At 35.5% G+C, this 14,574-nt stretch overlaps 2 protein-coding genes across 2 annotated transcripts; one reads left to right on the top strand and one right to left on the bottom strand.

The window, feature by feature from the left end:
• Positions 1-202: 202 nt before the first annotated feature.
• On the bottom strand, positions 203-2,737 carry LOC137815354 (uncharacterized). The gene is made up of 2 exons (XM_068618498.2): positions 1,964-2,737; positions 203-253 (listed from the first exon to the last, which is right to left on the bottom strand). The coding sequence occupies exons 1-2, from the start codon at positions 2,735-2,737 to the stop codon at positions 203-205; spliced, it is 825 nt and encodes a 274-aa protein (XP_068474599.2).
• A 4,231-nt stretch (positions 2,738-6,968) lies between these two features.
• LOC137816729 (protein BIG GRAIN 1-like B) lies at positions 6,969-8,441 on the top strand. The gene has a single exon (XM_068620002.2). The coding sequence runs from the start codon at positions 7,206-7,208 to the stop codon at positions 8,328-8,330; it is 1,125 nt and encodes a 374-aa protein (XP_068476103.1). The 5' UTR covers positions 6,969-7,205; the 3' UTR covers positions 8,331-8,441.
• Positions 8,442-14,574: the final 6,133 nt, after the last annotated feature.

The raw sequence follows: 14,574 nt of genomic DNA, 5'->3' as shown, positions 1-14,574 counted from the left end.
GTTGCTTAATTTTTATTTTTGTTGCATCATAAAAGAGCATGAAGATGTTTGAGGCATTTGTTTGTGTTAATTAGGAGCCAGGGCCAAAAAGCCAACCTTTATATTAGAATTCCATTTTTTTTTATCCCCTTTGGGCCAAGAATTTTTTTGTTAATATTGCACCTTAACCTTTATTGATATAATTTCCTACCCTTTAGCATGTTTAAGGAAGGAGAACATAAATGCAATACTTATAGAAAAAGGAATGTTGGTTCTGATTGTGAAAGTCAAAAAGTTGAAAATAGGAAGAATCTTTTCCTATTATTGAAAAGAAAAAAAAGGAACAGAAGAAGAAAAATAAATAGAAAAGAAAGATAGAAAAATTTCATGAAAATCATGAAAAGTCAAAAAGAAAATGAGGGAAAAGGTGACATCGAAAGAAAGTGGTAATTAGATAACATATATGTTCTCTATAATTGAATTGTAGATATGTTCTTCTTCTTTAATATGTGCATTTTGTTATCTAAGAAAAACCAATATTTTTTGGAAGCCCAACCTCATTACAACCCTGGAAAAGACCTCAAGATTCATGTTTCTAATATGTTTGTGATTTGAAGATGAAAGGAAAAGCAACTGTGATTTGTTATGATTCAGTGAAAATAGAGAGAAACAAACACTTACCCGTGAGCATATGAGAAGATATTCCTTGATGAATTGTCATTTATTTGTTTTGATTTGATCCTGGAAATTGATTGTGTCTATAATTATCTATATTTGAATTTGGAAGCATCATAAGTTTCTAATTTGATCTGTTGTTTAGTGAATTAAGCTGTTTGATATTTAAATTCAAATATATTCATTTACTTTGCTTGAGGACAAGCAAGATTCTAAGTTGGGGAGAGTGATAAGTGTCTAATTTAAGTAATATTTCATATTAAAATATAGGCACTTATGAGGATTTATTGCTAATTTACATATAAAATAATTCCTGATTTATGAATTTATACCTTTTTACATTTTTTATAATCTTTATTTGAATAAGAGTATTTTATTCTCAAATTTGGTGTTAATTGCAGATTTCTAAGGAAGATTGAAGATTTGGATTAAAGATGAATGATTTGAGCTAAAAAGATAAAGATAGAAGGTCCCAGAATGGAAAAAGATGCAAAGAAAGATTGGGCCTTTTTTATGTTTTATCATTTAGCCCGTTAGCGCGACATAGGAAACAACCTAACCCTAGAAAACTAGGATAAATAGAGGGCTAGAGGCTCAACCTTAGTGTGCCAGATTGAGAGGAAAACACCATAGAGTGAATTGTAACCCAATTGGGAGAATGGAAGGTGATAGAAGTATGCGTGGCTAATTCTACCCTTTGGGATTGGGAGTAATCTGCTCAAACTCTTATGTATTGAGGTGATATTTTATATATTAATATTCAGTTCTTGATTGATTATTGGTATTGTTGTTTTACTTTTAATTTTTCCTGACAAATTGAGAATCTTAAATCTGACCGGGAGGTATTTTTAGGGTTCGGACCTAAACAACAATACTTAACATATTTGAGTGCTAGGAATGGACTTAAAATGTTAATTGCTATTAAACGTCTGAGCTTCGTTCTAAGTTGTTCTTATAATTATGCGAGGGATCGATAGTTAGGGGACATTCTTAAGGATTTTATATGCGAGGAATCGATATAAATGATTTTTATACGGGCATCAATTTCAATCAAAAGAACTTAATATTGACATGCTAATCAAAATACTTGAGAGTGAGAGAGATGAAACTAATCCTTATTTTTCCAATTGAAACAACTAATTCTTTGTTTGTTTTCTTATTGATCAGTGCCAACACAATTAATTCAAAACTCTTTTAATTGTTCTATTTTTATATTTAGCGATTATTGTACTCGATAATTCACTGTTCCTTGTGGGATCGATATCCGTCCTTAGGGACAATTATATTACTTTTGACAAACGCGGTGCACTTGCCGTAAAAAGTCATCAGGTACCAAAGCAATGAAGGAAGCATTACAGCCTTTTGGAATAACCCCAGTCTCTTGGAATGAATTTACAGCTTCCATAACATCAGATTTAAGGACATCCCAACAATTCCTAATGAACGTGAAGTTGAAACCATCCGGCCCTGGACTCTTTGAACCTTCACACTGCCATACAGCTTCTTTCACTTCTTCCTCTGTAAAACTCGAAACCATGCTTAAGCTGATATCATGAGGAAGGGATTTGAACTCCACAGAGCCCAAATTTACACCGAAGTCTCGTGTAGCCGTAAACCTATTTTCAAACAAAGCCTTAGCTTCCCTGCGAACTACTTCCGGTTCCTCACACCATTGCCCCCCAACCTGCACACCTTTGACTTCGTTTTTGAGTCTTCTCCACCTAATGGTCGTATGATAAAATTTGGAATTCATGTCCCCAAATTTATACCAGTTTGTTCTTGCTTTTTGTCTTGCAAGAGAGTTCAGCTTATTATCAATCATTCTCAATTGGCTGAGTAATTCCATTCTTCTAATCTGATCGCTCTCCTCTAAAACATCATTATCATCCTTAACGTCAAGGATCTCAATATCCTTCAGGATTTGCTTTTGATTTGTCTGCAGACACCCAAACACATTCTTATTCCACACTTTGAGGTCTGCCTTCAAGTATTTTAATTTTTCCTTAAGGCTAGAAATGTTGTTTCCCTGTCCATTATACGACCCCCATTTCTCCTTCACAAACGCCTTGAACCCTGGCTCCATGAACCAAGCATCTATGGAACGGAATGATTTAGGACCCCAATCTTTGGCCCAAGATTTGCCACAATAGCACAGTGGTCGGACACAATTCTTTGTTGCACATATTGTTTATAGAAAGGCCAAGTCTGAATCCATTCTTCAGAAACCAAGACTCTATCCAACCTACTTTTAGCGGTTCCATTTGGTTTGAACCATGTATACTTTTTTCCCACACTTGGAATGTCCACCATACTGTTTGCGTCGATAAAACAGTTAAATCCTCTTATTTCCTTCGTCTGACTTGACCCACCTGTGATTCCTTTCCTCTCATCCTCCCTTCTTATAGCATTAAAGTCTCCACAAAAACATCCTGCCATGTTTTGATAACTCCTCTTCAGTGAAGTTAAAGCTTCCCATAAAGTGATTTTTGCACTGTAGTTGCATGCCGCATAGATATTAACCACAAAGCACATACAACTAGATTTGGTGTGTTGACCTACCACCGCAATGAAACCTATCCCGACAACATGCGAATCATAGCAGAATTTATCTTTATGCCAAATTGATAACATGCTCCCTGCACCATTATCACCTTCAGAATGCACCCAACCTATGTTACTATCCCCCCAAAGAGAGAAACAACGATTATCAGTAAAAGACACAGATTTTGTTTCCTACAAACACACAAATTTCGCGCCCTCCTTGGCTATGCAGTGTTTCAAATAATTAGCCTTAGTGCCCCCCCAAGCCCCTGATATTAAGATTGAGTATGATCATAATTCGACGTGACTAGTACCCTCCTCGGCATTCTTCTTAACTTCCTTATCCCTTTCCTCCATACTTTCCAATTGAACTACAATGTTCACCTCCTCCCCGGAACACCTCACCCCTAATTGTTTCCCCGCATCCCAAATACGTTCAGATTCAGCTATATAATCTTCAACCCTTAATCTGTTATTGCAGTGTTCAATATCATTATCAGATTCAGCAAAGGAGCATCGACTTAACCTGGATGATGAATTGACCCCGTAATGCAGTGGCCCTAATCCTCCCTTAGACCTCCACCGCAGGCATGATGGTTTCGTACCTTGTTCCCATAGCCCTCGCAGCCTCCGTACATTCTCCGACGTGATGGGTTCTTCATCCGCAATTGGCACGGCTTCGTCATTAGTGGGGTCTCTGCTCACCGACGCAGAGCTGCCCACACTACTTGGTTCACCGTGGGACGCGGTTTGGTTAGGCATATGGTTGTACATAGGTCCTCCTCTAGGCTCGCCATTTCGAATCGTTCCACCTGGATGAGGGTAGCCGCAATTTGGCTCTATGTACCTCCCTCCAGAGAAATTAACCGAAGCCTCCATTGTCGGTTCGACACCTCCACCAACCGTCGTCTTCGACGTCGTGACCTTCCCTTGCCCCGCCCTTTCGTGATCCACTTCCGCAGCAACCCTAACTCCTTGTTTAGTTAGGCCCAAACCCCCGTTATTGTTAAATTGGGCCTCAGAAAGCAGGCCCACACTTAATTTGGGTAAAGGGGAGTTAAGGTTTTGAGAACAATGGACTAGGTCAGATAGAGCATTATGTATAAGTGAACATAAAGAGTTGACTTTCTCTTGTACAGATAAAGCTGCCCCAAGAGCAGAACCCCCCTGCTCACATATTACCTTATTTGTATAAGGTAAACTATCTTTGCTCTGCCTCCCCCTTTCATACTGAGTGAATTGCCTTAATTGGCTCGACTTTATCTGTGGTGTCTTTTCGTTGTCTTCCTCATCCTCCTTTCTCCGTCGAGAGGTGCCGCCGGCATCAATGTCCCCATCCTCCGATGCTTTATCCGAAAAAACAGATTCCACGATAAAGGTGTCCGATGAAGATATGCTATCCGAGGAAGAAAGATTGTGTTCGGGGCAACTGCATGCTCGTCCTCCTTGATCGGTTTCCTCTTCAATAACACTGATATTGTATATTTGACCATTTATCTGATACCCATTTGTGATTCCGATTCTACTCATTTTGGTCACCCGTAATTGGATACGCACATATTCAAGGTTTTCCCACTGCTCAGTTACCTCATCAATGGATACCAGATCTGCCATCTCTCCAATAATCTTAGCCAAACAGTCCTTGTTCCATAAAGGTAGAGGAAGGCCGTAACACCTCGCCCATACTAACCTGTGGCTCGCTACAAAAGAGGCAGACCAAGGTTCTAAGTCTTCAAACACACTTGTAAACCAAATGTTACTTCAACATCTTGCTCACTCAAATATTAATACAGGCTGAGTAACCAAATGAACGTTTGAATGATATGCCATATGCCTACACTAATTATTGTTGTAGCTTGAGTGTTTCTCGAATAACTAATCCAACACTTAAGTGATATTTGCAAAACTAACAAAAATAAATTCCAACTTCAATTCAACCATTATTCTAACTAGTTTTATACATCAAATTTAACTTATCTTTGCTATTCAAATCACAACTATATCTACAAATCTATGAGCTTACAATACATTGATTAAGCTAAAGCCATGCAACACATGGTTTTTAATTCACATTAACAAAATTCATTCATTCCAATCTTAACAACCAAATTTAAATTCATAGGAAATATTCTTTAAAATAGTTTTAAGAATACGAGTTCAGCTTCTTTTACATGATAATTAGTTGTTCCTCAAGCAATAAAAACTCTTATACATGAGAGAAAGAATTGAGATTATCTTTTGTTGAATATGTTCAAACAATAACAACTTATTATAAAATAAAACAGAGATGAACAAATAGTCTGAATATATATACAAGCAGTACACTCATTCTAAATCTAGCTAAAGAGAGAAAAAAAATCAATCAATAAATATTAGAATCATAACTGACAAAGAAAAATAAAGATTATTCACCACTATAAAGAGAAAACACTAGAAATTAAAAAAAACACAATTAATATTAGCATACTTTTATAACTCTTGTATTCATATCATTTAATATCCCAACAACAAGCTGGAAAACAAATATTGATGAACTTAATTTATTGTACTAAACTTAACTCACTCAATATACTATAATAATAAAGTAAAATAAATGATAAGATAATATTATCATATCAAAATAATAAACAACATATAATAATTAGTATATCTTATCATTTACTTCCATCAAATAGAAAACTAAATGTTTAATGATAGCACATTGTATTCCTAACAAAATGACTTATTAATTATTGTATAACCTACTCATGACTAATGAAAAGGAACCCTCAACAGAAATTAAATCCAAGAAAAACATAAGTCAACAGATTATAGTTGAACAATTTAAATTTCATTGACAATTTTTTACATCACGGCTATTTAGTTTGACTTTCTCGTCACATATATATTCGTACTCATTCATTTTCCTAAGAACTACTCAAATCACAATTTTTAACTTTATGAATGGTCCCACCACTTAATTTAATTCCCTCCCTCCACATATTAAGATACCATCATGAATATATATACACATGTTAATTTAAGCTAAAATTTAATATCTCTTAAAAAGTAGATAAAATCACCAAGCCATAAAGAATTCAGAATAAATATTTATTTACCTTTAATTATATATGAGAACTGTTTATTTCCCATCACTGATACATGAAAACAAAAAAATAAAATAAAGTAAAGCTTATCAGGTTATTTCTACAAGATTGAATGAAATATGAGTGTCCATTTTGACATAAAAGTCCAAAAATCATCATATTGAAGATTGTGTATCTTATGCAAAAATGAAGCATGAAGCATAGAAAACCTGTAGCTAGGGGCGTGCGACCATGAGAATGATCTTGTCGGTTGGTTTCTTTGTAAATAGACACAATGACCTACTCACTATGAGGACTCGAATATACATATATATTTAAATCTAACTACGTGATGGGAAGGCACAAGCATGAGGTTGTCATCAAAATGGAGGAATGGTGGGAGACCCATGTATTGTAAATAATCACTTTATTTATTAGTCTTAGCATCAAACTAAAAATATAATTCCTACTATTTCATTATATTTTACAAGATATGGTGCATGTAACTTAATCAAGAAATGCATGTAACTAGGGATCTGTGTATGTGAACTAGTTTATGGTTTAATTTTATTCAAAAAGCTTGCGATATAACCATTTTTTGGCAGAATATAATAATGTTTTAGAAGCTTTAAAAACTATGAACCACATTTGATTCAAATGTGGTTATGGGTAGGGACGTATTGTTGCTTTTGTGGACCACCATGTACACTCACACTCATGGGCCTCATCACACTCTCAATCCTTTATAAACTCCCCCTCTCATTCCACCACCAATTCTCAATCCCATCAAACAAACAAACTCTCTCTTCCTCATTTTCTTCAATCACTGGACCTTATCTTCGTTTTCATTGTTTCACCCATCTTCAACTTCAAGAACCATTACCTACTCCCCTTGAATTCTTTTCACAACTTTCTTGATTTCAGTTGTTGCATCGCATAACAAACATGTACAACTTAGAAAAGCCCCGAAGAGACGATGACAACAAGCTACGAACTCCATCTTTCTCTACCACTCTCCTTGACCAAATCTACAGTTCCATCGACGAGGGAGAGAGAAAAAACGGCGAAACCAAATTCTACAGACACACAACGATGAGCACCAGCAAGAAACAGAGTAGTAGGGGCAATTCGAAATCCGTTGACGCGGATAAAAAATTTGTCGGCGCGAAAGCCGACAAAAAAAAATTGCACCGCGACGAGGATGCTTTGTTCTTCAGCTCCACCTCGGTTTCCTCGGATTCCAGCTTTGGATTCTCATCGTCCGACAACGAATCCATCTCGCGCGAACCGTGTCTGGTGCCGTGCGCCAGGCTCGTGGGCGCGAGCGCGTCGTTCCGGTCGGAGAGATACGGAATTCGCATGTTCGAGGGATTGTGTCGGAACTCCCACACCTCTGAGGAGCGACACGTGGCGGCTCGCAATGAGGAGATGCTAATAAAATCCAAGTCCCGGGCGTTGAAGATTTACAACAACCTTAAAAAGGTGAAACAACCGATTTCTCCTGGTGGTCGAGTCACCAGTTTCCTCAACTCGCTCTTCGCGAACACTAAGAAAACAAGTTCCCGCTCGTGCGGCGAAGTGCGACACGCTTCTTCATCTTCTTCTTCTTCTTCTTCATCCAGCTCCTCCACGTGCTCCTCTGCTTCCTCATTGTCCCGCTCTTGTTTGAGCAAAACCATGTCTTCAGAAAGAGAGAGGATGCGCAATGGGGTGAAGCAAACCGTGCGTTTTTACCCCGTGAGTGTAATCGTGGGTGAAGATAGTCGACCCTGTGGGCACAAACGTTTGTGTGAAGGGGAAGAAGCTTCTAGAGGGTTCTTGAGAGAGTACCGACAGAATCCAAAGAAGGGCAATGATTTGGTTTTAAAGGACTTGTCTTTGAGGAGTAAAGTTGATTATGATGAGGAGGAGGATGATGATGATGATGCATCGAGTTATGCAAGTTCGGATCTCTTCGAGCTTGATCATTTGGCTGTGTTTGGAAGTGAAAGGTACTGTGAGGAGCTTCCAGTGTATGAAACCACTCATGTTGGTACTAACCGCGCCATTGCTAATGGCCTCATAGTGTAGTATGATGTTTAGTACACGTATTACAGAACCCATTTTTGAAGTTTTCTTGTCCTTCCTTAGATGTTTCGTTAAGCATGTATGATTACCGAGTAAATAAAATAGTTTTGATCAGATTTTTGTTGTCCAACGATAACTGTGCTTAATAATTTGGAGTGTGAACAGAACGATCTAAGGTGAATCCTGAAAATCAGGGAAAGATAACGAAATTGATAGCACAAAAGAAAGAGATAAAGCAAAGAGAGGAACAGTGATAGATAGAAAGAAGGGTATTTTAGGGTGGTAGCAAGTTGTAAGCAACCACGTGGTCAAGCGGGTATCTCCATGGCAGTGCAGCAAAAAGAGGAAGAAAAAGTTGAGGTGGAACACAGACACAGGGGCCTCAAACGCTATGGCTTCTCCTTCTTCCTTATGTGGTCCACACCAGAATGAGTCTCGGTTTGAAAATTATCTAAAAAATATAGTAATAATAATATGTGAATTAGTAGAATTGTAAAAGATGAAAATAATGCAAGGGTTTTTAACTGGTTATATACCTATGGTTTACACAAATTCCACAATTAGATCACACAACAACGGTTTCTTTTATCAGTTTTAATTTATTTAAAAAAAAAAAAATTTACTATTTTTTTGGGATGGCTACGTTATTTTTTTTTTATCTTTAACAAAGTTTACCTTACAGAAAACTTTGAAAACATCCATTTTCAAACCTGGCACATTTTATATATGAAAAAACTATCAGATTTTCACTATCATCTATCACACAAAAATTATTAATCTTTATAATAATTATTTAAAAAGTTATATGAATAATAATTTATAATTAAATAACAAAACAAATCTTTAGACTTATTAAACTCTTTATATATATAACAATATTAATAAAAGAGATGATATATTGACAATCTATTCACTATATAACTAATGATATATAAAAAAAGATGATTTTTGTTATTTCATATCAAAATTGAAATTTTAGACCAGAGTTATATATTAGAGCATGCATCATTTTTTATGATAAAATGAAATCACGCCCTCATTTTAATTTGCATAATTCTCAAACTTTTTTTTATCTTTCAACAACCCATCTCCCTAACCCATATAAATTTCTATTTAGATATTTTGGTTTTGGTTTTTCACATGCATTCGTTTGACGAGACAATCTTGTTTGAGATTCAGATTCAGATAGGGACTGAACGTGATTATATATATTTTAATTGACATTTGAGTCGTTCCCAAATGAGACCAATATCTTCAACTAGGTTGAACCCCTTTATATGTAGATATTATATTTCAAAGTTGCTTGATTAACAAAGTACAGATTAACATTTTTCCTATGTGTGTGTGTTTCTCTCTCTATATATTATGAACGTTAGAATATGTTAGATTGTTTGACCAATGTTACACTGATTTGGCAACAAAAAACCAAACAGAAGCGATTGCAAGATGACAGCAGCAACTTTATTTTGTATGCAATATCCATGTTGAAAAATGGGGAAAGAAAAGGAAATGAATAACAGCAAAGAAAGAGATAAAGCAAAGAGGGCAACAGTAATAGATAGAAGGAAGGGTCTTTTAGGGTGGTAGCTAGTTGTAAGTAACCATGTGGTCAAGCGGGTATCTCCAAGACAGTGCAGCAAAAAAGAGGAAGAAAAAGTTAAGGTGGAAGATAAACAGTGGGGTCTCTAAGGCTATGGCTTCTCCTTCTTCATGTGGTCCATACCAGAGTTGGGTCCCTTTAGTTTGCTTTGTTACGTTAGGGAAAGACAAAGTGATGAACGTTGAAGATCCCGAGGTGAGTTTCCACTGGACTGTTAAACCATGCACTTTCCCTTTATGTGCTTCAAAGTACAACTGAGACCATCATTGTGATGTTTCTGTACAGTTCAATGCAAGAATCTTTTTCGCTGTCTCTCTCCCTCTTCTCTTTCCAAGCACACATCCCAGAATAACGTTCACACTGGTGTTGGTCCCGATGATCTCAGATTGGTTGATCAAGTGCTCAGTGACACTACATTTACCTTCTATAATCTTCTAATAATCATCCATGCTGTCGACAAACTTCAGACCTGTTGTAGTCTCCATAATACAAACAAGATTGGTCTCTACACAATGCAGATTCTCTTGGAGGACAAAAACATGGTGCTGGTGATGTTTTTGTTGCACTCTTGGAACATTTTGAAATTAATGAATCTTGTGCATGCATATTCGCGGTGTGTGCACTGCTTTTTGTATACTTTAACTAATTTTATTTGCCTCAAGTGGTGGCTCTTTTAGGTGAACCAGCTAGCTAGGTGACTAGATTGTGAAGCAAAAAATTGGATCAAATTGAAAAGGGAGGTGTTCAGGAATTGATCTGTTCAACTGATCGTAAAGTTTGATCGATAAAGAATCGACAAGAAAACATATTCGACACGTCCAAATTGTTGAAAACAGATACCAAATAATTAAACTAGTCCAACCAGTTTGCAGAGGGTTTTTTGTTTATTGTCGTTATATATATTTGCTAGAAGAGAACTGTGACAGTTAACTTTTTGTTAATACGTATCATGTGACATTATATGAAAACTCCTAAGTAAATATATTTTTATGTTTTTCATTTCTGTATTTAGTTTTATTTTAAAGAAATTTATTCTGAATATCCATTGATGTAGCCTCAGCTGACTTCAGATAAATGTCTTATGTTCAACATTTCAATTATGAAAATATATTGTAAATCCAATTGGAATAAGGTCAAATACAATCTTGGTTACCCGAATAAATAATAAATATATAATAAGGAACACTTGGAGTATGTGAAACCTTTTAAATACCAGATTAGTGTCATATGAGGAAAAACTAACAGGTATTTCAAATATTTAGTATCTAATGATAAATAGACTCTCTTAGATGAAGTAGGGACTTGGCAAAATCATAATTGGGTTTGAAAAGTGCAGTGGAGGAGAAACTTATTTCAATACAAGTGAACCAACTAATGCAATTGCTAGCAACCAAGTCACAAGGTGACGAGGATGAGTGAAAATGGGAGGAAGGAACAACAATTTGAATACACAGTTAAAATAGGTCATAGTAAATTTTTAAACCCAATTCATGTGAAATTGGCCACTTAGAATAGCTAAGTTCTATAAAATATTAAAGACTATATCTAATAAATAAATGTGGTCTTAATTACCTACAATTTACTAAAATATTATTTAAAGTACCTATAATTTAAAAAACATTGTCTAAATACTCATAATACTTTTATGTTGGTCTATGTTTTATAACTTGTTGCTTAATTAGGCAATATTTTTTCAAATGTTTTGAGTCGGAGGGAAATAAACCTTACTACATGGATAACAATAAAAACTTCGTGTTTATACCTACTTTAGGAAACACTTTTTTTATCTGTTGACATCTCAGTGTGACCTAAAGTGAAAAATTGTGTAGTGATCAAACGAATGAAATATTATCTTGGAAGTGATTGTGAACTGACAACTAACTGTATTGCAACCAATATGAGTCTAAATCCACCTAAAACTGACAACTAACCGTATTATGAATAACATACATAATTCTTATTCTTGCCACATATCTTGCAGAATTAATTTTCTCTATTTCACTTCCTATCATCCATAACTTTGCACACCTTCACCATGTAACCATTAAGCATCCTCACAATGCCTTTCTACATCAAAAGTTTTCAAGTTTTATGTCATGACAGTTAAGGACACACTTCTTTGAGTTAGAAGGTGTTCTGATTTGCGGTGCAGACCCTTTTGTTCACAAACTATTTGCATTATAAGACGATATTAGTGATCTAATGTCATAATCCTTCCTTCCTTAGCATTTGAAGTTGATTTCAGTAGAAAATTATTCCTTTTGCAATTTCTGAATTTGCGACCCATAAATACTATAAGTCTTAGGTTGCTGGCTCATCAAACAAGAAATGGCTTTCTCCAATACCAATTGAATACCCTCCACAACCAAAATAGTTACCTAATCAACAATTAGCGGCAAGTTTGAGAATGTTTAGTAGAGTTTTCAGCCTCTGCCATAACTACACCATAGTTGTTGCTCCACCGGTTGAGATTAACACCAAGTGCAAGAGGTGTGGATACTACACTGCCTTTTCTGCATAGTTCGCAACTGGCTTCAGTATACCCACTCTGCACCAACAATAATGTGTTTTTCATATATTCCCCTACCGTCACTGAATCACGTAACCTCCCTTCTTTCAGTAGCAAGCCCTTCTCCATTGAATCCTCTAACCTTCCATGTTTCATGTTCTTCCTTAACACATACTCTCATGTTATGACAACCCACATTACAAATTCCTTCTTAGCTTTCTATCTTTCCTTCAAAGCACACCTAGCTGCATCACCTTTCTTCCTCCTACAAACATAAAGGAAATACCCTTAAACAACACCTATTTAGATAAATTTTCCAACTAAAAACCAAAACTAGTGCTTTGGTTTTACAATATCTTACCAAAGTAATCACATTAAACAATAGCTAAACTTCTCAAAATTTGTAAGTTAAAGCTATATAATCATAACTCACTTAAAGAATGCAAGCAATTCAAAGGATATAAAACCCAGTCAGAATATGAAAAACTAAAATTTGTTATTTTCCTCTTCATCCAAGACCATACTTGTAGTTGTGCTAGGTTAAAGATTTCTTCAGCATCCACCCTCCTCTCTTTAAAAACAACTCCATTCCTTTGGCTCCAAATACTCCATAAAAAAACTACCCAAACGCTTTCCACACTCAGTTCCTTTTTGAATTAAATTATAACAACTAAAACTATAGCAAATGGTATTTGAGATCATTGTGATAAGTTATATGTATCCCCATCCACTTTAAAACCATAAAACAAACCTGATAAACTATCTTCCATTCCACAAAAAGGTGATGAGTCATTTCCTCAACCTTGTTACATAAAGGGCATATTGTTGAAGGAAGGATAATACCTCTTCTTATAAGATCCATTCCTGTCAAAACTTTTCCTTTTAGAATTCTCCAAGCTAATCTTAAAGCATTAGGTAAAGCTTTGATATCCCATAAAGTATCCATGGCTAGACTATAAATGGAAGGAATAGATTTTTGTAAGACTTCGTATGCAAATTTAACAGAGTAATTTCCACACTCTTCAGCTAACCATACTACCATATCCTAAGCTCAGGTATTTCTTTTTCAATATGTGATTTCCTAACCATTTATTTGCCCATAAAAGAATATTATTTATTGTCCTCACTTTCCATGTTTTCTGTTTATGAAACCAACTTTCCAAATGACCTTCTTCGCATAGATTACACATATCTCTCCACCACCATGATTGTGCTCTACTTGTTATGGTTTTTCTTTTGTTATCACTTACAACGTATTTAGACAAGATCACATCCACTTTCAATTTCCACATCTATTTAGCAAGTAACGCTCTATTAAAACTTCTTATATCCTTTATTTCCAACCCTCCCTCATTCTTAGGTTTGCATAAGGATTCCCATTTTATTCATGCAATTTTTCTTTTATCACTGCTCCAGTCCCACAAACTTCCTTTGCAAGTTTGTAATCTCTTTACACGCTGATACCGGAGCCTTAAACACAGACAAGTAATATAATGGTATTGATGTAAAAACTGATTTAATCAAACATACTCTTTCAGCAAAAGATAGATTCTTTCCTTTCCATTTATAAAGTTTCTTCCTTAATTTGTCTATATCTCCTTTCCAAAACTCCCTCTTTCTCAGGTTTCCTCCAACCTGTAATCCTAGGTATTTGAAAGGAACAAATATTTGTGCATAATTAAGCATATCAACAAAAAACATCATTTGTTGACTTTATTCCTACAATTCCTATCTTTGTCTTATGGAAGTTCACTCTTAACCCATACGCTAATTCAAAACATCTAAGAATAGTCTTAATAGTTATACATCTTGGTTTTTAGCTTGACATACCACCAGAGTATCATTTGCAAATTGTAACATTGAAACCTCTATCTGATTAGCACCTATTTTCACCCCATGTAATCTATTTTTAATCACAATTTTTCTTACTAGACCAGCCAAACCTTCAACTACTACCAAGAAAAGAAAAGGAGCAATCAGATCCTCTTGTCTTAGGCCCCTTGTGGGCATAAATTCCTGAGTTGGGGTTCTATTAATCAGAACTGACACTGATGAAGAATTCAAACATCCTTTTATCCATTTTGTTGATTTCTCGCAAAAACCTAATCTTTTTAGTATATAGTACAAGAACTCCCACC

The sequence above is a fragment of the Phaseolus vulgaris genome, chromosome 1 (genome assembly GCF_051622355.1).
Source record: "Phaseolus vulgaris cultivar YP4 chromosome 1, ASM5162235v1, whole genome shotgun sequence".
Taxonomy (NCBI): domain Eukaryota; kingdom Viridiplantae; phylum Streptophyta; class Magnoliopsida; order Fabales; family Fabaceae; genus Phaseolus; species Phaseolus vulgaris.
Note: the sequence above shows the minus strand (reverse complement) of the source record. Positions and strands in the feature narration are given on the sequence as shown.